At 60.0% G+C, this 26886-nt stretch overlaps 1 protein-coding gene across 2 annotated transcripts in view; it reads right to left on the bottom strand.

Moving 5' to 3' along the window:
• Window positions 1-22697, bottom strand: part of GRAMD4 (GRAM domain containing 4) — a gene marked incomplete at its 3' end in the record, with an annotated part of 41954 nt that extends 19257 nt beyond the window's left edge. For both annotated transcript variants that reach the window (XM_079715361.1, XM_079715362.1), the window contains exons 1-2: window positions 22500-22697; window positions 18221-18341 (exon numbers count right to left, since the gene is read on the bottom strand). In XM_079715361.1, coding sequence (XP_079571487.1) covers window positions 18221-18341; window positions 22500-22661 — 283 coding nt within the window. In that variant the 5' untranslated portion in view covers window positions 22662-22697. The remainder of the gene's footprint in view (window positions 1-18220; window positions 18342-22499) is intronic.
• Between the last annotated feature and the right edge of the window lie 4189 nt (window positions 22698-26886).

Below are 26886 nucleotides of genomic sequence, written 5' to 3'. Positions count from 1 at the left end.
GGCTGCCGACCACTTGAGAGCCGTGCGGCGGGACGGTGAGGGGTACAGTGGGAGGGTGAGCGGGAGCTCGAGAGAAGCTGCACCAAGGTGTGTCTGAGTCAGAACCTGGATGAACAGAAGGTCGCAGACCGGCAGGGTAGGGGTCAGGGGGAGAGTGTGGGATGCAGAGGGAGCAGCCTTGGTGAGGCGAAGGCAGGAGGGGCTGTGGGCTGGGGGGAGGGGTCACAGGTGAGATGCGGGCGGGGCATCAGCGCCCGGGAAGACAGAATGAGGACCCGACATTTATTCCGGGTGTGATGGAAGCCAGTGCCAGGTAGCTGCTGTTCTGAGAGTGTGGGGTGGGCTGAGGAATGGCCCCAAGGACGGACCATCGTAACCTTGGAAGCTGTGACTAAGCACCTTACACGGACAGAGGGACCCTGCAGAAGTGATAAGGATCTCCAGATGGGTGTGTATCCTGGATTACGTGCATGGGACCCATGTCATCACAATGATGGAAACTCAGGAGGAAGCAGGAGGGTCAGGGGTCAGAGAGAGGAGACAGGAAGGTGCTGTCCTGCTGACTGTGAAGAGCCAGGGGCACAGGCAGCGTCTAGAGCTGGAAGTCAAGGACACAGAGTCTCCCCCGGAGCCTCCAGAAGGAAGACGGCTCCGCCCGCACCTTGACTTGAGCTCTGTGACGCTCATTTCAGACTTCTGGCCTCTGAACTGTAAGAGAATAAGGAGGCTACTTTAAGCCCCCAGTTTGTCGAAATCTGTTGCAGAGGCGACAGGAACCTCGTGCACACATGGCTGCACACGCCCTAAGTGGACGTCGCTCTGCATTTCTGCACGACCAGACACCGCACGACGACACCCAGATCCAGAGACTGCGCGCTTCAGGCCCCACAGCAGCCCCTGCCACTCCCTCCACCCTGCATCCTGTCCTGCCCCGTCCCCAGGGGTGACCACCAGCCAGACTCTATGCACAGATGAGGCCTCCCTTTTTGGAGACTGTACAGTGGAGGTGGGCGTGTCTTAGTGTGCTCAGGTGGCTATAACAAGATACCACAGACCGGGTGGCCTAAACAACAGACATTTATCTCTCACAGCCCTGGAGGCTGGACGTCCAAGGTCAGGGTGCCGGCAGATTAGGTTCCTGGCAAGGACTCTCTTCGGGGCCTGCAGACGGCAGCCTTCTCGCTGTGTCCTCAAAGGCAGAGAGCCAGCTCCGGCGTCTCTTCCTCTTCTTATAAGGGCACTGATTCCATCACGGGGCCCCACCATCGTGACCTCAGCTAACCCTAATCGCCTCCCAAGGGCCCGCCTCTCACCACCACCACATGGAGGTGAGGGCTTCAGCACGTGCACTTTGGGGGCTGCAAACGTTCAGTTCATAACAGGGCATGAACTCAGGCGGTCTGGCTCCCGAGCCCAGGCTCTTGGCCAGGACGCTGTGCTGACAGGCCAGCTGCGGCCTCTCCTGGGTGTGGGCATCTGCACGCTGCCCTGGCCAGCCATCCTGCTCTCCTCAAGGGACACCTGTACTGTGACTCACGCTGCAGAATCTGCGCGAACACACGCGATTCCATTTGGTTTTTATGTGCCACGAGCAAAGCTCAAAGGCTTCGAACTAAGCAAACCGAGTTTGAGGAACTGGCACTCCCAGAAGTTCACACTCGGTTCCTAAGAAGCAAACCCAGCCATGTCCTTTCTACTTAAATCTTCACCAGAGTCCAGTGCAACCTTCTCGGCAGGGGCTTGAGCCCTTGAGGGGTGGTCCTGACTCCCTCTTCCCCAGAGGGCCTCACTGCACTCAGACACCCAGGCCGGCGAGTCTAGCTTTTGGCAAGAAGGTTCCAGATGACTTGAACCAGCCACACAACACAAGAGATCCGTAAGCAGCCACCCAGCCCACACTCCTGAGGACGGGTCTCCTCCCACCTCCAGGCTGGAGCTGCAGTGAAGACACAGACCCTCTGGGCCTGTGGACCCAGGGCGGCCTGAGCTTAGTGAGGAAGGGGGCCTCAGAGAGCACCGTGGACAGGGAGGTGATCAGGACCATGGACGGCCACCCCTCTGACGGCTGGGCACAAAGAGCAGAAGGAGAAGGGTGTGTAAGAAGGTTCCAGAACCCACTTTGCATACAGTCTAGTCCTGCACTTCTCGTGTCTCCCCCAAAGCACCTCAGCTACCTCTACTGAAGACGTGAGTCATGCATCGATGAAGAGGCCCAGTCCAGCCTGACGCAAGTCCTGCAGTTCCATGGGGGACACAGATGCTCCTGAGCTAAGTCTGGTCCAGGGCGGGGATTCCGGCTCTCCTCCTACCTGGGCACTGACGGTGGGGTAGGGGGCCTAGCCAGGCTGCAGGGACGATGGGAGCAAAGAGCCCACGGTGGGGGGGAGGGTGGCTAAGGATAGACCCACCCTCCTCCCACCATGGGAGAGAACATGCGTGCACCGCCCGCCGTGCACATGCCCGGGCAGCACCGGCCGTGCAGAAGGCCCAAGGTCACAACCAGAGGCAGACGGGTGCTGGTCCTGCTGCAGGCCCAGACCAGAGCCCCGGGCAGCGGGAAGCATCACCCGCTGACTCAAGAGTGAGGGCTCACATTTGCAGCAACATGGATGCAACGAGAGATGATCATACTAAGTGAAATAAGTCAGAGCAAGACAAATACCTGCAATATCACTTATATGTGGAATCTAAAATATGATACAAATGAACCAATCTATGAAACAGAAACAGACTCAGGGACATAGAGAACAGTCTGGTAGTTGCCAAGGGGAAGGGGGTCCCTGGGGGAAGGATGGAGTGGGAGTTTGGGGTTAGCAGATGTAAGCTATTATATACAGAATGGATAAACAACAAGGTCCTACTGTAAAGCACAGGGAACTATATTCAATATCTTGGGATAAACCATCATGGAAAAGAATATAAAAAAGAATGTATATATAACTGAATCACTTTGCTGTACAGCAGTAATTAACACGACATTGTAAATCAACCATAAATTTAAAAATTTTAAAAGTTAGGGCTCAGCACTGGGCCTAGGGGCCAGTCCACACCGAGCACCCGAGAGCCCCGAGCACTTGCTGAGTGAGTGAGTGAAGGGCTCCTGCTCTCCGCCCCGGCCCCCCAGAAGTGAGCACAGCCCAGCTACAACCAGGACCCTTGTCCTCCGGGTGGGGAACTCCTTCGCCATCCCGCAAAGCCCCTCCCCACTCGGTCACCCCACAGACGTTTGGGGAATGACAGGTGGCTGCAGGCGACTTCTCCAGGGTCCCGCCCCAAGTCCTTTGTACGATGTAATCACTGTAAGATGCAGTCGAGTCCACCTGGAAATCCTAGGTCACCTCCCTCAGGCCTAAGGCTCCTGCAGATACGAGACCCAAGTCACGTCAGAAATCGCTTTTTCTTGTTTCTAAACTGGTACATGGTACCGTTCTCGTCACAGCCCCACGACGACACAGTCCCCATCCCTCTGCCCACCTCCTGCATTTCCTGGACGTGAGCCCTCACTCCTCAGCATTCTCGAAGATGCGACCCTGGAGGAGCCACCGCCCACCCGGGACAGGCAGGCCCCAGACTCACAGAGGGCAGAGGCCCTGGTGCTACGAAGAGGCACACGAGGCCGCCGCCACACCCCTCGCTCGGCTCCACCGGGGCCCTAGGGCAAGGCTGCCCACGTGCAGATGGGACAGCAGTGCAGCAGGGACACAGCCACGGCAGCCGCAGCGCATGCCGTGGCCCAGCTACAAAGCCACGTGGAGTCACATCCTCAACAGACACCCATTCCCCATGCGACAGCGTGTCGAGGGCCAAGACCAGAGATCAGCCCCTCCGCAGGCAGCTGCTTTGGGCCAGTGATCCCGTTTCTGCTTTTCTGCAAACAGCTAAAGTTGCAAAACAGACCTGACGGCCTGGGCCAGGCTGAACCAGAGCAGCTCAGAGCCCGCATCGGCCACTTCACCAGTGAGCACTGGGCAGCCTTGTGTACCAGGCACACTCCAGACACTTGTGATAAAGAAGTGACCCAAACAGAGAGCCACCCTTGGTGGGGGTGGGGTGGGGGGGCGGTTGGGCCGTAGGAACAGCCCTGTTCAGTGAGCCTGAGCCGAGGGCAAATGTGAGCAGGGCTGCGGAGAAGGATCGAGCCCCGTGCACCTGAGAGGGGAGCGTCCAGGCAGCAGGGGTAGCGCCTGCCAGAGTCCCCGAGATGGTCCCGGGCAAGGGACCACATGGGCTCCCATGGGGTGGGGCTGTGCTCGCCCACCTGCAGCTCAGCCTGCGGTCAGTATGTTTTCCCCTGAGACCCAACTCCCCTGGTCGCTTGGTGACAATGACAATAGCCTACACTGGTGAGGCGCTGGCTCCTGAGCGCCCTCTGCAGGGTGTAACTCAGCAGCAGCTGCGAGCACAGGGCCTACCCGACCCTGCGGGTGCCGAGTGCTCCGGCCCACAGCGTCCACAGCGCGGGAGCCCTCGGGGAGCGTCAGCAGGCGGCAGGATGAACCCCGGATGCCCAGCCCATGGCCCCCACCAGCCATGTCCAAGGGGAGCCTTTTCAACAGCCTCGGGGAAAACAGACCGAGCAGCCGCCCGGACAGAGGAACGTGAACTCTGACAACAGTGACAGAGGGACGACTCTCCCCGGCCCAGGAGGTCAGCAGACTTCTGAGCCAACACCACAATGGCCCAGGGTCAGGGTCACTGGCCTGCTGGGTGGGACCGAGGCTGGTGTATGTGCAGCGGCAGGCTCCAGGGTCTGGCTGAGGGTCAGCTCAGCGCTCCCTCTACCCAGAAGTCAGCCCCATGTGTGGCGTGTGGCAGCCATGGTCCGGGCGGTGGGTCACAGACCACCCCAATCGTGGGGTTGACAGGCTGCAATGGAAATTCCCACAGGAGAAGCTTCACTTGGGCAAGTCCCAAAAGGCATTCCTGAGACCTCAGAATGTGACCAACTAATTCACCAAAATCAGGGGCGTGGACTGGAGCCCAGGGGAGGCCAGGATCCGCTGCCCTCGCTGCTGGTCAAGTGAGACCCTCGCTGGCCTGGAACCTGCTTTCTGGATAGGATGGGGCTCAGGGGGACGCAGCAGGTTCCTCTCCTGTCCTGGCCACCTCACCAGACCTGGGGACACAGGGCCGAGCCCAAGACCCCGAAATTCAGGCCAAGGTCAGTATGGCAGGCCCAGGTCCCAGAAACAGACGGGCTGGCAGAGCGGCCGTGTCTACACGGCGGCCAGCCCGCCCCGTGCAGGCAGAGCCATGGGGAGACCCTGCTGCCTCTTGGGGGCGTCCAGGGTGGGAGCAGGAAGGAGAGGCACCAGCCCCACCTCCCACCTGGAGAGTTCAGGACTCGCCCGATTTGGCCCCTAACAAGGGGCAGATATTTAGGTTTGCTGAGTGCCGGGATCCACGTGCTCGGTAAATATTTGGAGTCCTCGGGGCCTCCCGCGCTGCCCCTCCTGCTGGGCTCTGCCCTGATCTGGGCATGTGGCTCAGCATTCTTCAGGGCCCTGTGGTCCCACCCACACCCTGGGAGAAAACCCTCCAGACAAGGGGGCTGAGAGGACACCACACCAAGCCCACAGGGAGCCATCCCACCTGGCTCCTGTTAGCCACGGTCTCCTCCAGGGACCCCCCCCCCTTCAGTCCTGGGGTGAAGCAGCATGGCCCTCGTGCTGCCTAGTTTCCCTGAGGACCATGGCCTCCCAACCCACTGGACTTGGTGCCTCCCAGGGGCACAGAAGAGACTCTGTAAAGGGGGGCCAGGGGGAGGGGCCAGCCTCTGCCTAGAGCCTGGGGGACATTTCCAAGTTAAGACTCAGAAGCAGAGTCCAGCCGGGGCCAGGCAATGAGCGAAGAGCAGCCACGGAGACGGGCGACAGGAGAGCAGAGGCCCTGCTCCAGGGCTGCGGGAAGCCAGGCCTCGGACCCCCGGCCCCAAGGGGGCTATGCCCCCACCCCTCTCAGTCTGGCTTATTTACGGCAGAGGGGCCCCGTGCCAGGTGCGGATGGGCAGGGCCCTCACCCTCACGTGTCGGGGTTCTTCCTCCAAGCACCCCCAAACCCACCCACTCTCATCCCGGCTCGCACCCTGCTTCCTAACTGGCACCCCAGCTCTCCTCACACCCTCCAGTCTGGCTCCAAACAGCAGTCAGAGGCTCCTCTAAAGTGTAAGTCAGAACCTGACACTGTCCTGCCCAAACTGGCCACAGAGGAGTCCTTCCAGCCTGAGGCCCCACCCACTCCCCACTTCGACGCCCTCTGCTCTTGCCCTCACCTTTGCTCTTTGGGTTCAAGCCACAGGAGCTTTCTCTCAGGTGCCCAAACGCCTCCACAGTCAGACCCCACCCCAGGACCTTTGCACATGCTGGTGCCCCTCGACCTCAGTGCTGGCTCAAGTGCCATTTTCCCCCAGAGAGACCCCCCTGACCCCCTCCCATCTTATGTGGCCCTTTGTCATCTTCTCTTGTGGGTCCTGATTTTTCCTGTCAGGGACAACACGGGTCCTCCCCAGGGTGCTGGGAGGGGATTCCCTCAGGTGACACAGCTCCACAGGGAGGGGCTCAGCAAACATGACCCCTGGTAAGCACGCCACATTTCTAAGTCACATTCAGCTGCAGGATGCCCCAACTCAGGCCCCAGAGAGAGGACTCCGTCTGATTCACTTGTCTGTGACGGCCCAGGACCCAGCCTGGCTCAAGGGGAAGCCAGGAAAGATGCGGCGAATGGACACTGGGCAGTGGGGACAGCACAGCAAGTTCTCAGCAAGTGAACTGCAGGACGCACGCACCAGGCTGGTCGAGAACCAGGCAGAGAGGACACCAGTGGGAGGGGAGGGCCATGGTGGGAATTCAGCAAACACTGCCAAGAGTGAGTGGCTGGCCACCAGCATCGAAGGGACGTCTGCATCCTGCACACCAGGCACGCGGGCCCCAAACCTGAGGCCTCAGCCTCCCCCGCCTCGTACTGGGGTTCCCGCGGACCCTGCCCTGAGGACTCAAGGGCATTCAGAGTCCCCACCTGTCACGTCCTTGCACACAGAGCACCTGCTGGGAGGGGGCGCGGGGCGCTCAGACGATCCGGGGTCCAGAGCCCTGACACGTAATCCTCTCAGGAGCCCCAGCCTCCATGGGGACCTCCACTCCGCCCCACACCAAGTAAGCCTGGTTGTGTGGAGAAGCCACTGCCTGCACACAACTCCATGAGCAAATACTCGCTGTTCAAGTATAACGCACCAGGCTCTGTCAAAGTGGGGACGCTGCCGTGACCGAGCACCCACACCCTGCCCGGAGTGGGCATCTGGTGGTGCCCCAGGCACCTCGCCTGCGTGAACTGACCCCAGGGCCACCCAGGTGCAGCGTCCTGCTGGACCCTGGACCCTCGGGAGGCTGGGTCTCCTGTCCCGATGCAGGCGGGGCCCTGGGGCCCCCTTCTGAGAGGACGTGCTCCCACCGGTAGTGGGAGAGCCTGGGCCCTAGAGCCACGTGGAGACCCCCTGCCCTCCTGAGCACCCGCGCAGCACCGCTTAGCCTCCTCCCACGGGACCCACTTCGGAGGCCTCCACGGAGGGCCTGGCTTACAGCAGGTGCTCAGTCGAGGCTCACCGGGTGAGGAGTGGGTGAAGCTCCCAGGGAGCCCCCCAGAGACCTGCCCCCTGAGCTCCGGGTGGTCAGCCCTCCGCAGTAGTGCGACTGTGTCCCCGGGGGGGGCCGCCCCGGGCTCGGCCAGCTGTGCAGGGGCTCCCACCGCTTCTCGAGGACAGGCGTGGGTGGACTCGCAGGCCGGGGAGCTTCACGGGGGGAAAACAGAGGCGAGGGGCTTCCCGCCAGCGCAGCCTCGCTCCTGGGAGCCAAGGTCGGGGTGTTGGGTGCCTTCCCATCTGCTCCTCTGATCCCTGTCACCCGCACACCCTCCAGTCACCTCTGCGGACCTGAAGGTCAAGGCAGCCCCAGACGCCGCCTCACGCACAGTGTCATCAGCAGGAAACCACATTTTCTTTCTCAACGCCCCCGAACTCCCTTCCCCACGCCAGTCACCTGCGAGGGGTCAAGTGCAGCTGGTTCCCACCATGTGGAGACGGTCAGCCAGGCCGCTGTGGACACGTGTGGACACACAGCTCCCGTCCCGAGCTCCAGAGATGCTGCTCGCCTGCTTGCAAGCGTGTCTGGGACTCCAGTCCTGGAGACAAGGGGGCCTCGGGCCATGTTCTCTTAACCTGGGCTCCTGACAAAGCCTCCTCAGCCCTGCCCTTCCCATGGGCACCATCCCCCCTCAAGCTGCCACTCGCTCTCCTGGGCCTTCCCGGGGTGGGCGCTCTGTGGGGCCGAGACCAGCGGGCTCCTCCCTCCTCCCAGGAACCCCCGAAGTCCTGCCCTCCTCACTCCTCAAAGCCACCCCCCCAGGCCAGTGAGGGGACGCGGCCCCGCAGACAAGGACGCTTGGGTACAGCCTGGCAAATCCACTCGTCCCACGTAAGAAGCCTTCCTGCCTCTTCCAGGTGCCCCCTCTCCTGGGGGCACAAAGACAGCTAAATAAATAAAACCCATCAGCATTCTGATCATTTCTCTCCTACAAGTCTTCCTCTGAGCAAATGGCTCCCCAAAGGCCACACAACTCTCCCTACGCCTGCAACGATGATTAGACCCCATGACGGTGGATGTTATGGGTCTGCTCCCTCCGGCGACATATTTAGGTCAACTGCAGCGCAGAGCACAGCCGGCTCCTTGCACAGGACAAACACGATACAAATCCCTGCAATCAATTTTTCTCCTCCTCTCGGATAGAGAAGAAACAAGAGGCCAACTTCCCACCAGGCAGAAAGCGCGGAGCTGGTCACTCAGAAGGCGGCCTTGTCTTGCGCAGCCCCCCAACGGGAACCCTGTCCCCAAGGGGTGGCAGCTGGCCTCTGGCTCCCGGGGCTCTCCTTGGGCTGCCCTCCAAACTCAGAGCCCAGCTCATGGCCTCGTCCGCAGTGGCCTGGCCTTCTGGCCACCGGCCCTGGATACCACCTGTGGCAGAAAAGGGCTCCCCCCTTGTGCCCCCGCCCCGTCAGTCGGGGGCCGGGAGGGTCTCCTGCAGGTGGCGGCAGGGGTGCAATGGCACACACAGGGCCCCCCCATGTTGATTTCCCACCGCTGCTGTAATAAATGACCACAGACGGAGCGGAAGAGTGTGCCCTCTTACAGCTCTGGAGGTCAGAGTCTGAAATGGGTCTCGAGCGGCTCAAGTCAAGGTGTGGGCAGGGCTGGCTCCAGGAGAAAGTCCACTTCCTGGCCCTTTCTGCTTCTAGAGGCACCCACATTCCTTGGCCGCTGACCCCGCACCATCAGGGACATCACCCCGACCTCTGAGTCCATTGTCAACTCTCCTCCTCTTTCTCTGACCCTCCCGCCTCCCTCTCACGAGGACCCTTGTGACGACACTGGGTCCACCTGGATTAACGCAGGCCCATCTCCCCATCTCAGATCCTTAACTCAATCACGTCTGCAAAGCCCCTTTGGCCACGTAAGGGGACACAGTCACAGGTTCTGGTGATCAGGACAAGAACACTGTGGGGAGCCACGATTCTGCCCACCACACTCCCCCAGAGAAGGAGGCTGAGCTGGCTCTGGGAGGGGGGACAATCCCCCCCTCTTTCCACCAAGCCCAGAGAGGGTCTTCCCGCCCCCAGAGACTCCGCAGGCTGTAAGAACAGTCCTCCTTTAGCAGGTCACGTGGCCCCTGGGGAGCTTGGGCCTCCTGGCTGCCCCTCCCTCCCGTCTCTCTGTTTCTCGCCTCCGGCTGTGCCCATAAGGCCCCCACTGACGAGGCTTCCACTGCCTTGGCCAAACTCTCACAGTGAGCAGTGCCAGCGCAGAGCATCCTGGAGTCACGCCTGCCACGAGCCCGTGGCCTCCCACAAGCGCGTCCTGACACAGGCCCACTCTCGGGCCACTCTCCTGAGCCTCTCTGCACCTCTGCAGCCACGCAGGTGGGCCAGGAAAGGTAGCTTCATACCTGCCGGCAGCTAAGTCGCAGGCAGGGGTCCCAGGCATAGAAGCCACAGCCCGGCAGGGCGGGAAGGGCCTCTGCACCAGCGGTCACAGGGTCCGCCTGGGTCACGTGGCACGGCTCCCAGCCTGATGATTCTCTCCTTTTCAGGACCTGGTGCCGGCTCTGTGGCATCTGCTGACCCGGCAGATGGCCGGGGCCGGCCAGGGGATGGAAAGGAAGCCTGCAGGAGGCGAGGGGAGCCACAATACCTGCCCAAGATAGGATTCAGAACCCTCGAACCTTCTAAGATTGGAGGGCACGCCCGGGAGAGAGAGGTTTGCACCGTAATTCATCATTTCCCTCACTGGGCCCCCGCTCAGCAGGACACCCACGTGAGCAAAGCCCAGCAGCAGGTGCATGGCCCGAAGGGAAACCAGGGCCAGCTCCGCGGGGGGTGCAGCCTGCGCCCACCCACCTCCCACAAGAGCAGGCAGGCAGCAGAGTGCAACAGGGAGAAGGGGGAGGCCCGGGTTGCTCTGGGAGCCCAGAGGGACCCTCACACAGGTGTCCAACGTGACTTTCTAAAGCTTGGTTTCTGTATCCAGAATGCCCCCTTCACGCAGCCCAGAGTCCAAACAAACCTGAGCATACTCGAATAGGAGCTTTCAGGGACTCCAACCAGCGTGCTGACAAACCAGCGCTTTCAAAGGGAGAGGCAAAATGAGTTACAGGCGTGGAGCCCCGAACACAGGAAAGCAGCTCCTTGTGGCAAAGCGTTTCTTGCAGCACTCACCCACCAGGATGGCCGGCCCACCCACGTGGTCCAGCCTTCATGCCTCCCCAAGGCTACAAGGAAAAGGGCAGGGACAGCACCTGACCAGCGATTCCATGTGCACCCCTATCGGCCCACGGCCACCCTGACTGGCTCAGGGAGACAGAGGGGACGCCTGGGCTCATGCCCACCCATGCCCAGGCAGCAGGGCCACAGCCAGCCCACCACCCCAGCCCCCAGGGAAGCCACCAGGAGGAAGGAACACAGCTTTGAGGCTATTTTTAAACCTGTAAAAGTAGAACTCTCAAGCAAGAGTCCTCTTGGCACACAATTCAACAGGCCCAGCCACAGCCAAAAATAAAAATCAAGTGATAAGCCTTAAATAAAACTCCTGCCCACCGGCCAGGTGTGCAAATGCAGGGACCACCCACAAAGCTGTTTCTGGGTCCTGGCCAGGTGGCAGGCTGCACACCTGGAGGCCCCACCCCGTGGTCCTAGGCTCTGCCCTTCACCTCCCTCCTCAACTCTCCCCAGACTGAACTCTCCCGGCCTCCCAGCTTAATTTGGATCCCCCGGCCCCATGACCTCAGACCTTTCTAGAAGGCAGAGCCACGCCCTCCCAAAGTGCCAGGTATCGGGTCCTGAACCGAGGGCATGCTTGCAGCAACTGGTAAAGAAACAGCCAAGTCAGCCCCCTCCCTTCCTGCACCCTCTCCCCTCGAGGAAAACAGTTCATCACGGGAAAGGCCATGCTTTAGTGGTAAACTTCCGTTTGCAATTTTCCCCAGCGTTTACTCACCGCTGTGGTACTTGCTGCTGGATGCAGAGGTAGAGTTTATGGAACGATGAACAAACCATCACCCACCACGCTGATGGTCTGGTCACCAGGAAGCGGTGCTGCTTTAAGCTCTTACGTGCCCACACGACAGGCTGCAGCCTAGATGCTGGCACACCACTGCCTTTCACATACATTTTAGGAAACTGACTGGGGGTCTGGGGTGAAGAAGCAGTGCATTAAAATGTTTCCCGTGTAAAATAAGAAGGAACAGGATCCCAGCCAGTGTTTCCACCCAGAACAGCTGATTTTCAGGAACCGATGACCGCCTTTCAGCAAGAGGTGGTGCGCTGCTCTGACGGCCAAGGTCCGGGCTCCAGGGCCCTGGCCAGCATCGAACCAGGAAATATGTATGTGCCCAGCCCCCATCCCGGCTCCTCCCTCTGCCTGAGCACTCAGGGCCCAGGCAGGGGATGTGCTCTGCTGGGCGCTGAGCCAGGACCGCCTGGTGGGCCAGCTCGCCTTTGTCCAGCGAGGAGGCAGGACCGGACATCTGCAGGGATAAGCAAGGAGCAGGTTCCCACCGGACAGCAGGAGTGACCTAGAAATATGCAATTCAGAGCCAGCCCAGTGGGTCAGACACGCCATTTTCTTCAGGGCCAATTTCATTTTTTTCCCAGATAAGTCCTCTATGATACGGACATGCAGTCTCATCTCTGTCTTCATCTGCCGGTTTTCCGATGTGTTTGTTCCCGTCCCGTCTGTCTGGGTCACCCATTTGCGGTCCTCACGAAAGGGCAGAAACCACTCAACAAGCGCATCACTACAGGGTCAGAACTGTCCGACCCAGCCTCTGGCACTGGGACTTTATCCTCTCAGCTCAACAGCACTGAATACACAGGAGGAGCAGAGTTTTTTTAAAAAGCCAGACCGGGACTTCCCTGGTGGCGCAGTGGTTAAGAATCCACCTGCCAGTGCAGGGAAGACGGGTTTGAGCCCTGGTCCGGGAGGATCCCATGTGCCGCGGAGCAACTAAGCCCGTGCGCCATGACTACTGAGCCTGCGCTCAAGAGCCCGTGAGCCACGACTACTGAGCCCACGAGCCACAACTACTGAAGCCCACGCACCTAGAGCCCGTGCTCCACAACAAGAGAAGCCACCGCAATGAGAAGCCCGCGCGACGCAACGAAGAGTAGCCCCCGCTCGCCGCAACTAGAGAAAGCCCGCATGCAGCAACGAAGACCCAACGCAGCCAAAAATAAATAAATAAATTTATATATTTTTTTAAAAAGCCAGACCCCCAGAGGGGCATCTGCAGGCCCAGGCCCAAAGGGGTGGGTCCAGAGATATCCAATCAATGCCACACCTAACCCATCCCCACCGGCTTCGGGTGGCTGCCCCATCGGACGCCTCTAGCAGCGGGCAGCTCCCGCGCTGCTGTTTTCAGTGGTGAGAAAGGGCGTCCTCAGCCTGAATCACCCAGACTGGCACCCAGAAACCTCCTTCCCTCCAGGCCCCTCTGTTCAGCCTCGGTATCCAGAGGGAGGCCCTCAGGCCACAGGAGGCAGACGGCCACCCTCCTGCCGCCTCCCTGGCCACCTTCTCCAGGAAGCCCTCCCAGGGGGGTCACAGCCGGCCACACTGACCCACCGCGTGTTGGGGCAGGAAGGGGAGCTCCCGGGAGCAGAGGGGCTCAGGAGCCAAGGGCCCCTTTCCCAGAGGCACCCTCCCCAGGAACCACCACAGTGCGTCTGGCACCTGTGTCGGTGGCTCAGAGATGACGATCCCTGTCCCGAGGGCTCAAGCCCCCAGGGTGTGGCTGAGGGGACCACCCTCCAGCACGTCCATCCAGAGAGGAGTCCACAGGCCTCACGTCAAGTGGGGAAGAAGAAACTGCTCGGCAACACAGAACCTGCACACGGGTCAGGGACCCTCGGGCTTAGCCCAGCACCCAGGAGGCCCCGGACCCCTGACACCCCATAAGCACTTTCCCTCTAAGCTCCGTATTCTGTGCCAAGTCACTTTCGGGAAGAGCCTGTGTGTGCAGCTTACAATGCTGGAGAATCTCCCTTCCCCGCACCCAGCAGGTGATCGATAAATGCACACTCCTGCTCAGAAACTATGTGTGTGTTCCTCAAAAAGCAGGAACAACCGAAATGCATTTCGGGCTAAATGAAAACGGATGATGCTTTTCATTTATTTATGTGCTTCTTTAACAAATTTAGGATCCTGCCCCCAGTCCCGAGCCAGGACGCATTTCAATTTCCCATTCTTCATCCTATGCCATCTTCTCTCGGGAACATTTGTACTCTTCAATATTTAATAACCAAAGAAAGCCGCTGTGAACCTGGGCTATTTCCTCTTCTCCGAGAAGAATAACAGTCTGCTTCTGGAGAAAAAGTACTATGGGTAATTAAATGGAACTTTAACACTGACCACTTAGGCGTTTTATGGATGGGGGCAACCAGGTCCTGAATGGTGAAATGTCCACGGCTACCTGATCACTCGGGGCTGAGTCAGGAACCAGAAGCCTGGGTCCCAACTCCAGAGCAAAGCTCCCCATCACCGCGGCCCCCTGCAGACCAGGGGTGGCCACCCTAGCACACAGATGCAGGTTCAGCAGCAACCAAAACATCTCTGTGGGTCCCAAGGGGGGACTACATCCTTTCTTCCACACTGTACTCCCCTGGGTACTAAGACAGAAGAGAGAGTGCAGGGAGGGACGGTCTCTCTGTGCAAACTCCAGCTCTGACCAGGTTTCCCTGCAAGGCATCCCTCCAAGCACTGAGCTCCTATTAGATCCAGGGCATCACGCTAGATCCTCAGGGTATAGAAGTAAGTGTGGCCTGTGCACTCAAGGCACAGACCGCCTGCTAAGAACCACCTGTAACTATGTAACAGGGAACAGGGAGCAGGCAGGCTACCCACACCCTATAGCCACAGGGCAGATGCAGATGGAACAGGGAACAGGAAACAGCTTTGAGAACCATTTTGGAGGGACCTCCAGGACGGGATGTCGGTGTGGAGAGAGTGAAAACACACAGACATTTATCTAAGGGGAGAGGTAGGCCACATATACATATTTGCTTCTATAAAAATTTAATGGAAGGATAGACTGTACAATTGAAAGACAACTGGTTACCTATAGGGGAAGAGAAGGAATGAGGGTTACAGGGAGAGAAACCTGATTTCTCTGAAAATACCCTGACTTTGGAACCATGGAAACAATTTTAGATAACTACAAAAATTAATTTAATTTTTTTAAATTAACTTTTATTGGAATATAGTTGCTTTACAATATTAATTTTTTAAAAAAACAAACAAACTCTCTACAACATGCATATGGGGGACAAAATGACATCACAGACCTCCTGGTCAGATGCACTGTGGACACAGCATCATACCTGTGACACTCTGACCTGAGTCTCATCCTGAGGAAACAACAGACAAACCCGACCAGAGGTGGGTCTATCTGAGCACCAACGAGATGATAACCATGGCGATTAAGACTCATTAAAGTATGTTTAAATCCATGATCTCATGATGACACCAAAACCCCCCGCAAAAGCCTAACACCCTCACCCTCTGGAGGATGCTCTAAGCAGAGAACCAACTTGTTATTCTGAAAGCTGGAAATATCAAGGAAAAATTCAAGCATGTCTCCTGCCCTTCCTATATGAACTACGTCTTGGGGCAACCAAATAGTTAAGTTTTCAGAAATATGTTGGGTTAATAAATGGAGAAAGAATGTCAGAAGTCGAAAATTACCATTTGCAACCTCTAATGAGATGATGGATGGAAGCCATAATGACCCAGATCCTGATACAGGACAAAAGAAACGGCCTCAGGAAAGCACGCACCTCCACCACCACCACAGGGGAGGGAGTCCTCCCAAAGATCCCCCCCACCCCACCAGCACCAAGGGACGGGGGACACGCTGGCTCATGTGTCAGTACCACGGGGATGCACTCAGCAAGGTCCAGGGTGGAGACCCCACCCACAGACGGCCTGGTTTCCTCAACAAAGAGCAAAAACAGATGCAGGGAGAACGGGCAGAGTAAAAGGCAGGAGACGTACATCTACCAGTCACAACCTATGGACCTTGTCTGATTCCAGAGTTGCCCAAAAAATGACCAGACAACTGGGGAAACTGGAGCTTAAGTTGGGTATCTGATGATATTCAAGAAAAACTCGATTTTTTTTACTTGTAATACTGGACTCAGGACTTTTGTTTTTCAAACAGAATGAGGGACTTCCCTGGCAGTCCAGTGGTTAGAACTCTGTGCTTCCACTGCAGGGGGCACGGGTTCGATCCCTGGTCGGGGAACTAAGATCCCGCAAGCTGCGTGGCACGGCCAAAAAACAAAAACCCATGATGAGCTATCTACTAAAATATTTATGGGTCAAATGACAGGATGCTGGCTGGGGCTTGCTTCAGAAGACCTGGGGGAGAGGGGCTGTATGTGGGGGCTTGGAGGGAACCAGCCTGGCCACGAGCCGATTCTTGCTGAAACCGACGGCAGGTGCGTGAGAGGCGCGTTACACCACGTCCTCTATTTCTGATCCATCTAAAATTTCCCGTAACTAAAAAAAAATGTCCATAATTATTACCTTCCCCATCCGGCCCCGAGCTGCCAAAGTGGAACTCTGCACTTTTACAGCATGAGCTACCCACTGTTTTACTCTTCTGGTAAAACACAAGGGCAGACCACGAGGACCGGTCCAAGGACGCCAGCGATGCCGATCCGGAGCCAGGCGGCCGCTTTTCTTTTCCTTTTTTCAACAGAGAGCAGGGTGGCCCCAGACAGGCATCCCTGTGGGTTGCAGCTGTCCTGCCCACCCGGCTGCCTGGTGGACACTCGCTCCCCACCCGCCCCGCCCGTAACCCCTTCTCCTGGAAGCCTCACACTGCCCCTCCCCGGCCGGGGGCGGGGGGCTCCCTGTTGGATGCTCTCACAGACCCTTCCCCTTTCGTTGAGAGCCCCTGACTCTGCGGGTTCCTCGAACCCTGTGAAACCACCAATATCCTCCACGTGACCCACCAAAGGCACTTTCACAAGGCTCCACCCACTGCTGCCTCGAGCAGGGCCGTCCAGCTCTGCTGCCCAGCACAGCCTCCACCCAGCGGGGCCTGCTCAGCACTGGTGAGACCACCTGGGCTGCCCCGCCATTCACGCAGAGCCGCCCCGCGGGAGCTCGGCAAAGGCCAAGGCCACAGGCACCAGGGCCTGATGAGGCAGGGCCCTCACCGCCCGCAGACCCAGCCCGGCCCCGTCTCCCCAGCCAGGTCAGCCGCAACCTCAGACTCGCGGGGAGACTGGGTCACTCCACAGCACCATCCTCAGAACCTCGGTGCTCGGACCCTGCGGGCGAGCGCTGGCCGGCGGGGTGCAGACGGGTACACGCCCAGAGCTCGTGCGCGTACACACGTGCGTGCACACGCAGGCTCACCCAGGGAGGTAGTGACCAGCAAGAGGGGCCTGGGGGGAGACGGGGCTGCAGCACGTGGTGGCTGGAAGGTGCACAGAAATGTAGTGAGAGCCACGCCGCCCACTTCTGGGAGAAGAAGGCAGGCCCCCAAGGCTTCCCGCCGCGGCGCTGACACCCCGCCTTTGTTTGCAGGCAACGGGCCCCGCGTGCTGCATGGGCAGCACAGCCGGGGTGCCCACGGCTGGAGCTCAGATGACACTTGTCACATAAACGAGGGAGACACTAGACGAAAGAGGGAGAGGACTCAGGTGGGGACAGAGGGCGGGTGCCTGCGGGCAAGCAAGGGCGCCAGCTGCTTGGTCCCAGGTATCAGAGGGAGACCCCAGCTGGGCACGATGCCCAAGGGAGGTGCCTTGCCCTGGGCCCTTCCTCCTGGGCCCGGGCAGCTCTCCTCGTGGCCCAGACGTGACTGGCTCTGGGCACACAGGGGCGAAGCTGCTTCTTTCTCCCTGTATTGTTTCCCTAATAGCATCGTCCACACCCTGCTGTCAGCTGTGAAAACACTGTGTCACATGCGTGGGCTTCAGGGCTAGTCTGCCTGGTTTAAACCCCCTACTAGTCAGAAGACTCAACCTACCAGTAGGATCACTTTTCTTAGCCCTGGTGCCTCCGTTTCCTGTCTGCAAGGCAGGACAGAGGGGTGGTGAGAGGAGTAAAGGCAATTCACCAAATGAGATCATCTCTGGGAGGAGCCCCGCAGGCTCTTCCAGAACCATCTCTACTATCATCACTACCCAGAGGCCAACACCCCCAGCAGGAGGGCCGACAGTTAAGCAACACAAATGCTAAATGCCAAGGTACCCATGCCCATGGCCAACAGACAATGAAACCCCACTGTGCCCCCTCCCACACTCCCTCCTTGATGTGCAAACTACACAGAACAGAAAATTTCAGATTCCTCCAAAAAGCTCTATTACATGCTGAGTTAAGCATGGCCATGCACCAGATTCACTAAAATAAAGAGAATTTCCAGGGGACGTCTTATTCCTTCCCCAGTGACGTTCTCGTCTATCTCAGAGTAAAGGCATCGTAGCCATCCAGACAGGAGTGCTGAGCTTCGTGGAGCAGCAAAGGGAGATGCAGACTCAGCACGCAAAAGGCCATGTGGGGACGTCCACACCCGTCCCCACTCCTAGCCTGGTGACACCTGCTGTGACCCAGCTGCACTCCTGCAGGACAGCGTCCCCTCTGCCCCTCCCTCCCCCACTGGTACTCACGTAAGAAGTGTTTTTCCAATAAGGCGATTTCCAGGTGACCTTTGATCTCATTTAAGCGATCAAACTCTGTCCGGTTAAAGTCCTGGACTCCTGCAGCCATGATGAGGGTCCCTGGACCAGCCTAGAAGGAAAACACCAAAAGCTCAGAGGAGCCTCCCGGAAGCATCCTGGGTCCACATCGACCAGTTCTCTAAGGGGTACCCCTAGGGACCCCGTGGTCTAGAAGGGCTGGTCCACAGGGCCACCGGCCTAGGAAGACACTAGCTCTGCCTTAGAACTCGCATCAGTTCACCTCGGCTTCGCCTGTCGGTGGAAGGGACATTTCAGACAACGGGGACATCCTCAGAGCCCCGGTGAGGCCGACTTCCAGCAACAGAAAAGGCAAAACCGGAAGCGTGACGCTAAGCCTCTTGACGGTCACAACACAGCTCTCAGGCTGCAGAGGGAAGGAAACCATCGAAACCTGCCCTGGCCCACGTGGCGACCTCCCAGGAGGAGGGTGGGCCTGGCCACAGGGCCTGTCGCCCTCCTGCCCTGGGAAGGGCAGCAACAGAACTCCGGGGAGGTGGCGCAGGGCGCGTCAACATGCCAGGCTCTGAGGTGAACGAACTCCAAACAGGGGCCTGTCCTTTCCCACAGAAGGCTAATTAAAGCCACCACCCGCCCTCCCACCGGGCCCAGGGTAGGCTCCGGTTTCAGGCCACCACTGCCCGCTGGAAAGGGGTGCGCACGTCAGCACAGCCAGGCCTGACCGGGGCGCTGCGGGGCTGCCGGCTCACGCCCACCCCACCGCTGACCTGGTGAGGGCGGCACCTGAGCGCCCTGCCGTGTGACGGGGGGTTGGTCTGACTCCCCAGTTTTGGTCTCCACGACCACACCCCCAAGGCAGGGTGAGGAAGGTGACACCCAGCATGGACAGGGTCCGTGACAGCCCCGGTGACAGCTCCAGGCACAGGTCATCTGCTCGGAGGCCACACCCCGGGAAGCAGCGGCTCACACTGGGGAACAACGGGGGCCAGTAAGACCCTCTAGCCCATGGCTGCCCTGTCCTGGCACGTGACCTCCTGGACTTTCAGCTGCTCTGGCTACCGGGGCATGAGGTCCCAGAGGGCAGGGACCAGGCCATGTTTACCTGCCCGCCCCGTGGGCCTGGCAGGGGCAGGTACGGGGAGACTGGGCGGTAGGCGAAAGGCAGGGTACGCCCCCTGCTCTGCGCGGGGAAGATGGCCCAGGCTTGCCCATTGGTCCTCGCAGATGAATTTGTCCCTCCCTGGCCCATCCCCAACCTCGGCGCCCAAGGTGGTGGCCCCAGAGCAGAGGGCAGAGGCTGGCCCGGAAAGGCGGCTCTACACTGATTCAGAAGCAGAACACTGGACTCCATTATGTCAGCAACTTCCCACCAAAGCAGGCAGGGCGTCCCGCGGTTTGCAGCTGCGTCTGAACACGTGAATCCACGTCCTCGGAAGGCTGTGACGCGTGTTAGTCTCTAAGCTGTTAGAATTAAGTTCACCTGGAACTTGCCCTAGAGCTTGAAGAGTTCCTACAGGGGTCTCCGGGTCCAAGAGAGCCTGGGACCCTTGTGGCTTTGGCTGGACTCAGTGTCGAAGCTGCAGCAGCTCAGCTGGGTGCCCAGAGGACGGCAGGGATGGTGAGGACCAGCTCTGGGGAGCCGGACAGCTGGAGGGGGCACCGATGCAGATGGCAGGCGCCGGGGATGGTGCCCTGAAATCCTGGGGTCCAAACCCCTCCGTGAGCCCCTTGGATCCCTCCAGCTGACCCCTTTTCAGACTTGCCGAGAGCAACGCTAAACTTGGGGTCGGGAGCCTGGACTCAGGACCACCAAGGCTGCAGCGCTGCCGCCACAAAACCAGGGAGGTGGCCTGGCTGCTTCTTCCCCCAGCTTCCCTAGAACCGTGTCTCTCCGCGGAGGGGCCAGCTTCTACCCCCCGCTCCTGGAGGTGTTGCCCGCTGCACCTCCACGTGCGTGGCGTCTCTGCCTCTGCCCCAGCTCTAGGGCTCTGGTCCTCCCCTCCTTGCCCCTCTCCTTACTGGCCTGTCACCAACCACTCGGGGGACCCTGGCCTCAGACTCCTCATCTTTCTCTTCAACGGCCCTCCCCCGACCGCAGCCACACCCTGCCCTGGACATCACCCTACCTCCACCGCTGCGCCCCCCTCGAGCCCCTCTGCCTGTCCAGGACCCCCTCCCTCTCCCCATTCCCCTCCTCCACCATGGGACCCGGATTCTACCCTCAACCACTGGGTCCCCTCGCCTCCTTTGCCCCAGGACACAGACGGGTTGCCCACAAAAAAGGACATAAGGATGAAGCCTGACGCTACAGCATGATGGCCCCTGAGGACATGGTGCTGAGACAGGCCAGTCACAGGGACAAACACCGCGGGGCTCACTCAGGCCGGAGCTGGAGGAGTCGGGTCACAGACCGAAAGCAGACGGGGCGGGGGCGGCCTGGAGGGGGAGCTGCGGAGCCGAGTTTCAGTTTGGGAAGATGAAGAAGGTGGTCTGGAGATGGATGGTGGGGACGGCCACACGACAACGTGAATGTGCTTAATGCCACCGAGCTGGACACTTAAAAACGGTTACAGCGGTCAATTCTGTGTTATGCGCACGTTACCACAATTTAAAAAAAATAAAAAGAATGAAGCCTAAACACAGGCAAAGGTGACCAACCTCCCTCGTGGGAAAAGCCCCTCTTCACCCCTCGGGTTCGAAGAACAGAAACACCTGGGGACACCCTGTGCAGGTGGGCAAGGGCGTGGCACGCGGGCCCCTTGGGTGGCGGTGGAGGACACTGCACGCTCGTGGGAGGGTGCTGGTGACAGACACACGACCCTGCCCGCACACCAGGGGTGACGCAGGCCACGTGGGCATGAGGCTCATGGGAGTGACCGAGTGCCCCTCAGGGGCAGAGGTTCAGTGAAGGACGACACATCCCAGGGTGGGATGCTGGCTCGTCCCGCCACCACGGAGAGAGAGCCCCGGGGTGGGGGGGCAGTGAGCGTGACAGCCATTTGTACGCACGGCCCCCGTGCTCGCCCCTCCCTCAGGTCCTCCCCTCGGCCCTCGCCGGCCAGCTGGACCCACCCCAACGTGGAGGCACCCCTTCTTAGGACAGCGCCCGTGAGTCCCGCGATGTCCCGACAGGCAGATGCTGATGGGCTGCATTAGGAGACACATCAAGCGAGGCCCTGGCCCGCACCGGGCCCAGTGGCGGGAGGCCCGCCACCACCTCTGCAGGGGACACAGCCTGTACCCAAGCAGGACGCTCCCCTCCAGGCTCTGCAGCTCCAGCCCTGCCTGATTGGATGGCTGGAGCTTAGGATGCAGTGCCAATCAATTATTCATTCCTGCCAGGAGCAAACGCACCGTCCCTGTCCTATTATAAAGCATCAATAATACAAGGAGCTGGGAAGGCGAGGGCTCACAGCCACATCTGGAAGGAAGACCTCGCTCAGGTGCTTGGGGAGGAACCCACAGGCCACCAGATCTGGCGTCCACTCGGGCAGGGCATCCACAGCTGGTGTGGTGGGGGGCTGGATGGCTCTGGGCTTCTTCACTGACATCAGGGAGGATTCAGGCAGCTGTGCCCACAACGGAGAGCCCGGCGGTCATACCTGGCCAGGAGGGGACCACAGGAAGCCCACCTCCCCCGCTGCATGCCCGCTGACAAAACACAAGCTTCCAGAAGGCAGGGCCTGCTCACGCCTGGTTCCCACCAGAGCCGCGAACCCCGCTGAGGAAACTTGCTCTCCAAATAAAGGGCGTCCACTGACGGGCCCACAGGGGCCACTGTCCCCACATGGGCTGATGAGGCCCAGCCTGGGCTTGGCCAGCTGCCATGGGTCGATGACACGCACTCTGAGACGGCCAGGCAGACCAGCCAGGCACCCAGAGGCAGCTGCCCTCGGGCCAGGGGTCAGCAGCTTCCAGACAGCACCCTGCAACCCCTCAAGTCAAACTCCCGGTGATCAGGCTGTGTGAGAAGTTTGCCGGTCACCCAGAAAGCCAGTGAGGAAGGAAAAGAAAACCGGCCAATGGACAAATTATCCTCAGTCCGGGAATGAGCCCCCATCAGTGAGGCTGGGGGAGGTTTGGGGCGAGATGGGGAGCAGCCCTGTCTGTGTCTGACCAGCCTGGGCAGGACATGGTCTACCCAAGTGCACGCTCAGCTTGGCCACCTGAGGATGGGGACAGCCTCCACCCCCCAGCGAGGGACCTGGCATCCGTGGCCACACAGGGGGGAGGACACTCTGGTACTCACAGGGTCCCTCAGCTCGTCGCTGTCCCGGGGCGAGGTCCGAGGTATCTTCAGGGGTGTTTCGTCTCCGCATTCGGTGTCCGAGGCGTTTGGAGACTCTGCTAGATCAAGGAAGTCATCTCTCTTGTGACCTCTGAACCTGATTTTGTCCAGCCTCCTTAGCATGTTCAGCACTGAGCCCCTCTGCTTTACCTTAACATGACGCTCGGAGCCCCTGCAAGACAGCAAGGGGGGGGCACGGTCACGTGGTCAGCCGCCCGCTGGCCACTGCCCTCCCACACACGGCTCCAGGCCCCAGCCCTGGGCTGCCACCAGGCCCTGCCCTCAGGGAGCAGCCAGTCCCACTATTCAGGGACCCCGGGGCCCACAGGCTCCCGTCTTGTGCCCACCAGGCCAGGGCCCTCTGTCACCCCTCCGGCTGGGCTGGCCGCTGAGCTCGGACCCCTGCTGCCCACCCAGGCCAGCTCCCCCGAGTGCCCCACAGGGCAGAAGGAAGCCACGTCTCTCGGTGGGACCTCCCAACGCAAAGGCGGAGCCAGCCTGGACCAGCAGGGGAGCCGCAGACCCTGGGAAGAGGGGGCTGGGGAGGGGAGGGGGAGACACCGCAGTGAGAAGCGGGGAGGGCCGGCGCGCCCCCTCCCAGGCTCTAACAACCGTCAAGACCCACGGCCACGTGCACGCCCAGGACAGCCCTAGAATGCTGGGCCTCAGGGTGTCTCAGACTCCCTCCGGGCCCCGTCCCCTCGCTCCACCTGGCCCCGCTCCGAGGGACACGGCCCAGGCTGCCCCATCGACCTGAAACACCGTCCTGCTCGCCTGGGTGCCCTAGCTCTGCTCTCAGGACCAGCTCAGCCTCACTCGCTCCGAGAGATCTTCCCACACACGGCCAGTCAGGAGCCCAGCGCCCGCCCACCTGCCTCCTGAGCACAGCCCCCACGCTGCCGGCGCTGGATCCCTCCAGCCTGGAGGCAGGGCAGCAAAGGCCTGGTGTGGTGTCTCTGTGTGCTGGCACGGAGGACACGTGTAAGTTCAAACACACGTGCACACCAGGGTTGGATGTCTACAGGGGTGCCCACTCCCCACATCTCTGACCCAACCCGGGCAAGAAAGCCCAGTGGGTGGGGCGTAGTGGCCCTTCTGCACATCCAGCCCACCTCACTCCCAAGCCCACGGCAGGGGCCGTGCGGCCCAACCCCGGTCCCCCCAACGTCTGCAAGAGGCCCTGGGTCCCTGCGGGGCAGGGACTCTGGACACACCTGGGCTCAAAGCCTGTCCCGCCACTTCCCACCTTTCTAGGCCTCAGCTTCCACCTCTGAAACGGGATTAACCCCGATCGGGCCAAAGTATCCCGAGAATTTGAGATGACGCACAAGCACAGACTACTCAGCCTGGACCCAATAAACAGCTCGGTGATTTCCTGCAGGGCGGGCAGGAAGTGGGGTGAGCAGGGTGGAATCCATCAACTCAGCCCGAACCACCCCAGTTGGGACAGTTTACGGAGAACCACGAAGGCAGGGAGAAGCACTTCCTGTTTCGGACGGTGCTGGCTTGGAGCCGTTAAATCATGTTAAATCACAGCCCAGGGTGCCTGCCTGCAGCCCTGTTTACCCGCCCCACCTGCCAAGGGGCCTCCACTCCTCCGGCGTCACTGCTCAAGGCAAGAAAGCTTGTGAACAGTGGCAGCCCGTGAGCCCCACATCAGAATGAGCCAGGGCTCCGCTCTACAAGGACAACTGAGGCTGCAGCACATCGGGGGAGGGTCTGCAGGTGCTCCTGGGACAGATGCTTCTCGGGGCTCATGTGGAACACTAAGGTGGCCTCATGTAGCCTAATCCTAACCCTAACCCCAGTGCAAAAACCACAGGAAACCCACCGTCCCCTAGAGTCCAGGGTAGCCCAGGAGTGGGCAAGGCCACGGGGCTGGAGAAGCCGGTATCCCTGCTCACGTGGCGGGAAAGGGGCACATGGCCGGCCATCTAGAAAGATATCCACGTGAGAAGAGAGAACTTAAGTCCCTAGAGAGAGGCTGACAGTCTACATTAAGAGACTGAAAAAATAAAAAGACTCAAGTCAACCAGACAAAAGTAAATAGACATTTGTTTTAAAGCTGCAATGAGGGGCTTCCCTGGTGGGGCAGTGGTTAAGAATCCGCCTGCCAGTGCAGGGGACACAGGTTCGAGCCCTGGTCCGGGAAGATCCCACATGCCGCGGAGCAACTAAGCCCGTGTGCCACAACTCCTGAGCCTGCGCTCTAGAGCCCGCGAGCCACAACTACTGAAGCCCGCAAGCCTAGAGCCCATGCTCCCAACAAGAGAAGCCACCGCAATGAGAAGCCCGCGCATGGCAACGAAGGGTAGCCCCCGCTCGCCGCAACTAGAGAAAGCCCGCGCGCAGCAACGAAGACCCAACGCAGCCAAAAATAAAATAAAATAAAATAAATAAATTTTTTTTTTTTAAAAAAAGCTGCAATGAAACGGGATACATGTAGCAAGCCAGGTACATGAGAACTAATATTTTTGTTGTGAGACAACCTGAACAAATTGGTGAAAATTAGAGGACCTTGGTACACAGACCCACAAACTCCCTGAGCAAGAGGAAAGTTACCCAGTCCTTGTGCAAAAGCCTCCAACTTCACCAAAAAGGAAACAAAAGCCAGCGATGTGGCCAAGGCAGCAGGAAGCATGAACATCAACGCCCTCTAAACCAGTGATTCCCGGTCTTGAGATCCGTCCCAGGGGCAAATCCAGCACGTGGAGCGCATCTCGGCAGCACCACGGCCAGGCCAGGAGCTCTGAGCGCCACGCGGGATGCACAGATGTCCCTGGGAGTCTCAGAGGCGGTGGCAAAACGTTGCTGCACCGAGGTCACCGTTACGGACAACTGGCATCTACACAGACCACAGGTGACACAGGTCTCTGCTTGAGGCTTGCGGGTGGCTGTGAAACTTCTCTCCACGTGTCCCTTCCCATTGCTTTTCTAACTTGAAAACTAAAAGCAAACCGGACAGGGGAAGGGCAGCCATGTAAAACCTCCTTCCTTCCGTTTTCAGAAGGACCTGGGGGACCCGTCCTTCCCCAGCGTCGGATGGAAGCGGGGGCAGAGGGGATGGGCCTGCTTCCCTCCTTGCCGGGTCCCATCAGGCGGTTCTCCTGCCTGGGACTCCCCACCCCGCAGGCTGGAGCTGCCTTCCTTCCTGATTCAGCCCGGCAAGCAAATGACGTGGCCGCCCGGGGAAAGGGGACAAAGCGCCAAGTGTCCGCCCTGCCACCATCAGGATGCCGCTCACAACCCACGCTGCCCCAGCACCGAGCCCACGCGCCCCCCTGCGCAGCGGGGCCCCTGCTGGTAGCTGCCAGCTCACACCAACCCGGCTCCTCCCGACAGCCGTTCACATCAGCCCTCGGCGAGGGCGGGGGTCCCCGAGGGCCCGCTCTGTCCCCACTGCCCTGCCCCCAGGCCCCTGGGGCTCCTGGAGAGGCGAGCAGTTCATGCCGCTGCCCAATGAGCACTGGGTGCCAGGACGCCTGACCACCCCTCTCAGGCAGGTCCGGGCTGCGAGGGAAGCACTCCCCGTCACACACCCCGCCCCTGGGCTGAGGGGCGGCCCACCCTAGCCCGGGACGACCTCAGCTCAACTACACCGCCGTCCAATCCGGTCACCCCCGACTTCCAGATGAAGATGGAAGACCGACACGGATGTTGTCCACGGACAGTGAGAGGGGGGCCGGGGGCCGGACACCAAGCGTGACCCAGAGCAAAGCTCTCCCCACAAAGCCAGTGTCAGCGGACGCCGTCTCCACAAAGCTCACCTGCACCTTCCGTCCAGGGGCTGCCATGTATCCCACTCCCGCCCCAGCCCCCATCCAGCCTTCCCTGGATCCAACCAGCCCCCAACTCCCTGCACACCCACCGCGCACTCCCCACAGACCCGGCCCCTCCACGTGCACCCACAGGCCCCCGGGCAGCTCCCTTCACGCCCACCCCTCAAGGTGGGGAAGCCCCTCAGAGCAGGACCTGCTGCCCCAGCTCCCCGTACCTCCACGAGGAAGTAGACGCGCTAGGAGACGCTCCCTGTGGCTACTCCAGACCCCCGCTCAGAGCCGCGACCTCTGCAAGGAGCCTGCAGCCGCAGAGGCAAGCAGACCGAGGGACAGGACGAGGGGAGCCTCAAGGCAGCGTCCCCGCGCCGCGGGCCCTCGGGACACAGGACTGAGGCCAGCTCCGGCCCCGGGACACAAAGCACGCTGCTCTGGAAACCCGCTGAATGGCTCCTGGACACACAAAGGCCACAGTGTCTAGGGAACACTGGACTTGGAAACCACAAAGGACTTTACTTTCCCTCCCGGACCAAGATTTAGAAAAGAGTGGTTCCTGGTCCAGCACTTGCCAC

This window comes from Hyperoodon ampullatus (assembly GCF_949752795.1).
Source record: "Hyperoodon ampullatus genome assembly, chromosome: 11".
Lineage (NCBI taxonomy): Eukaryota > Metazoa > Chordata > Mammalia > Artiodactyla > Ziphiidae > Hyperoodon > Hyperoodon ampullatus.
This window is presented reverse-complemented; position numbering and strand designations above follow the sequence as displayed.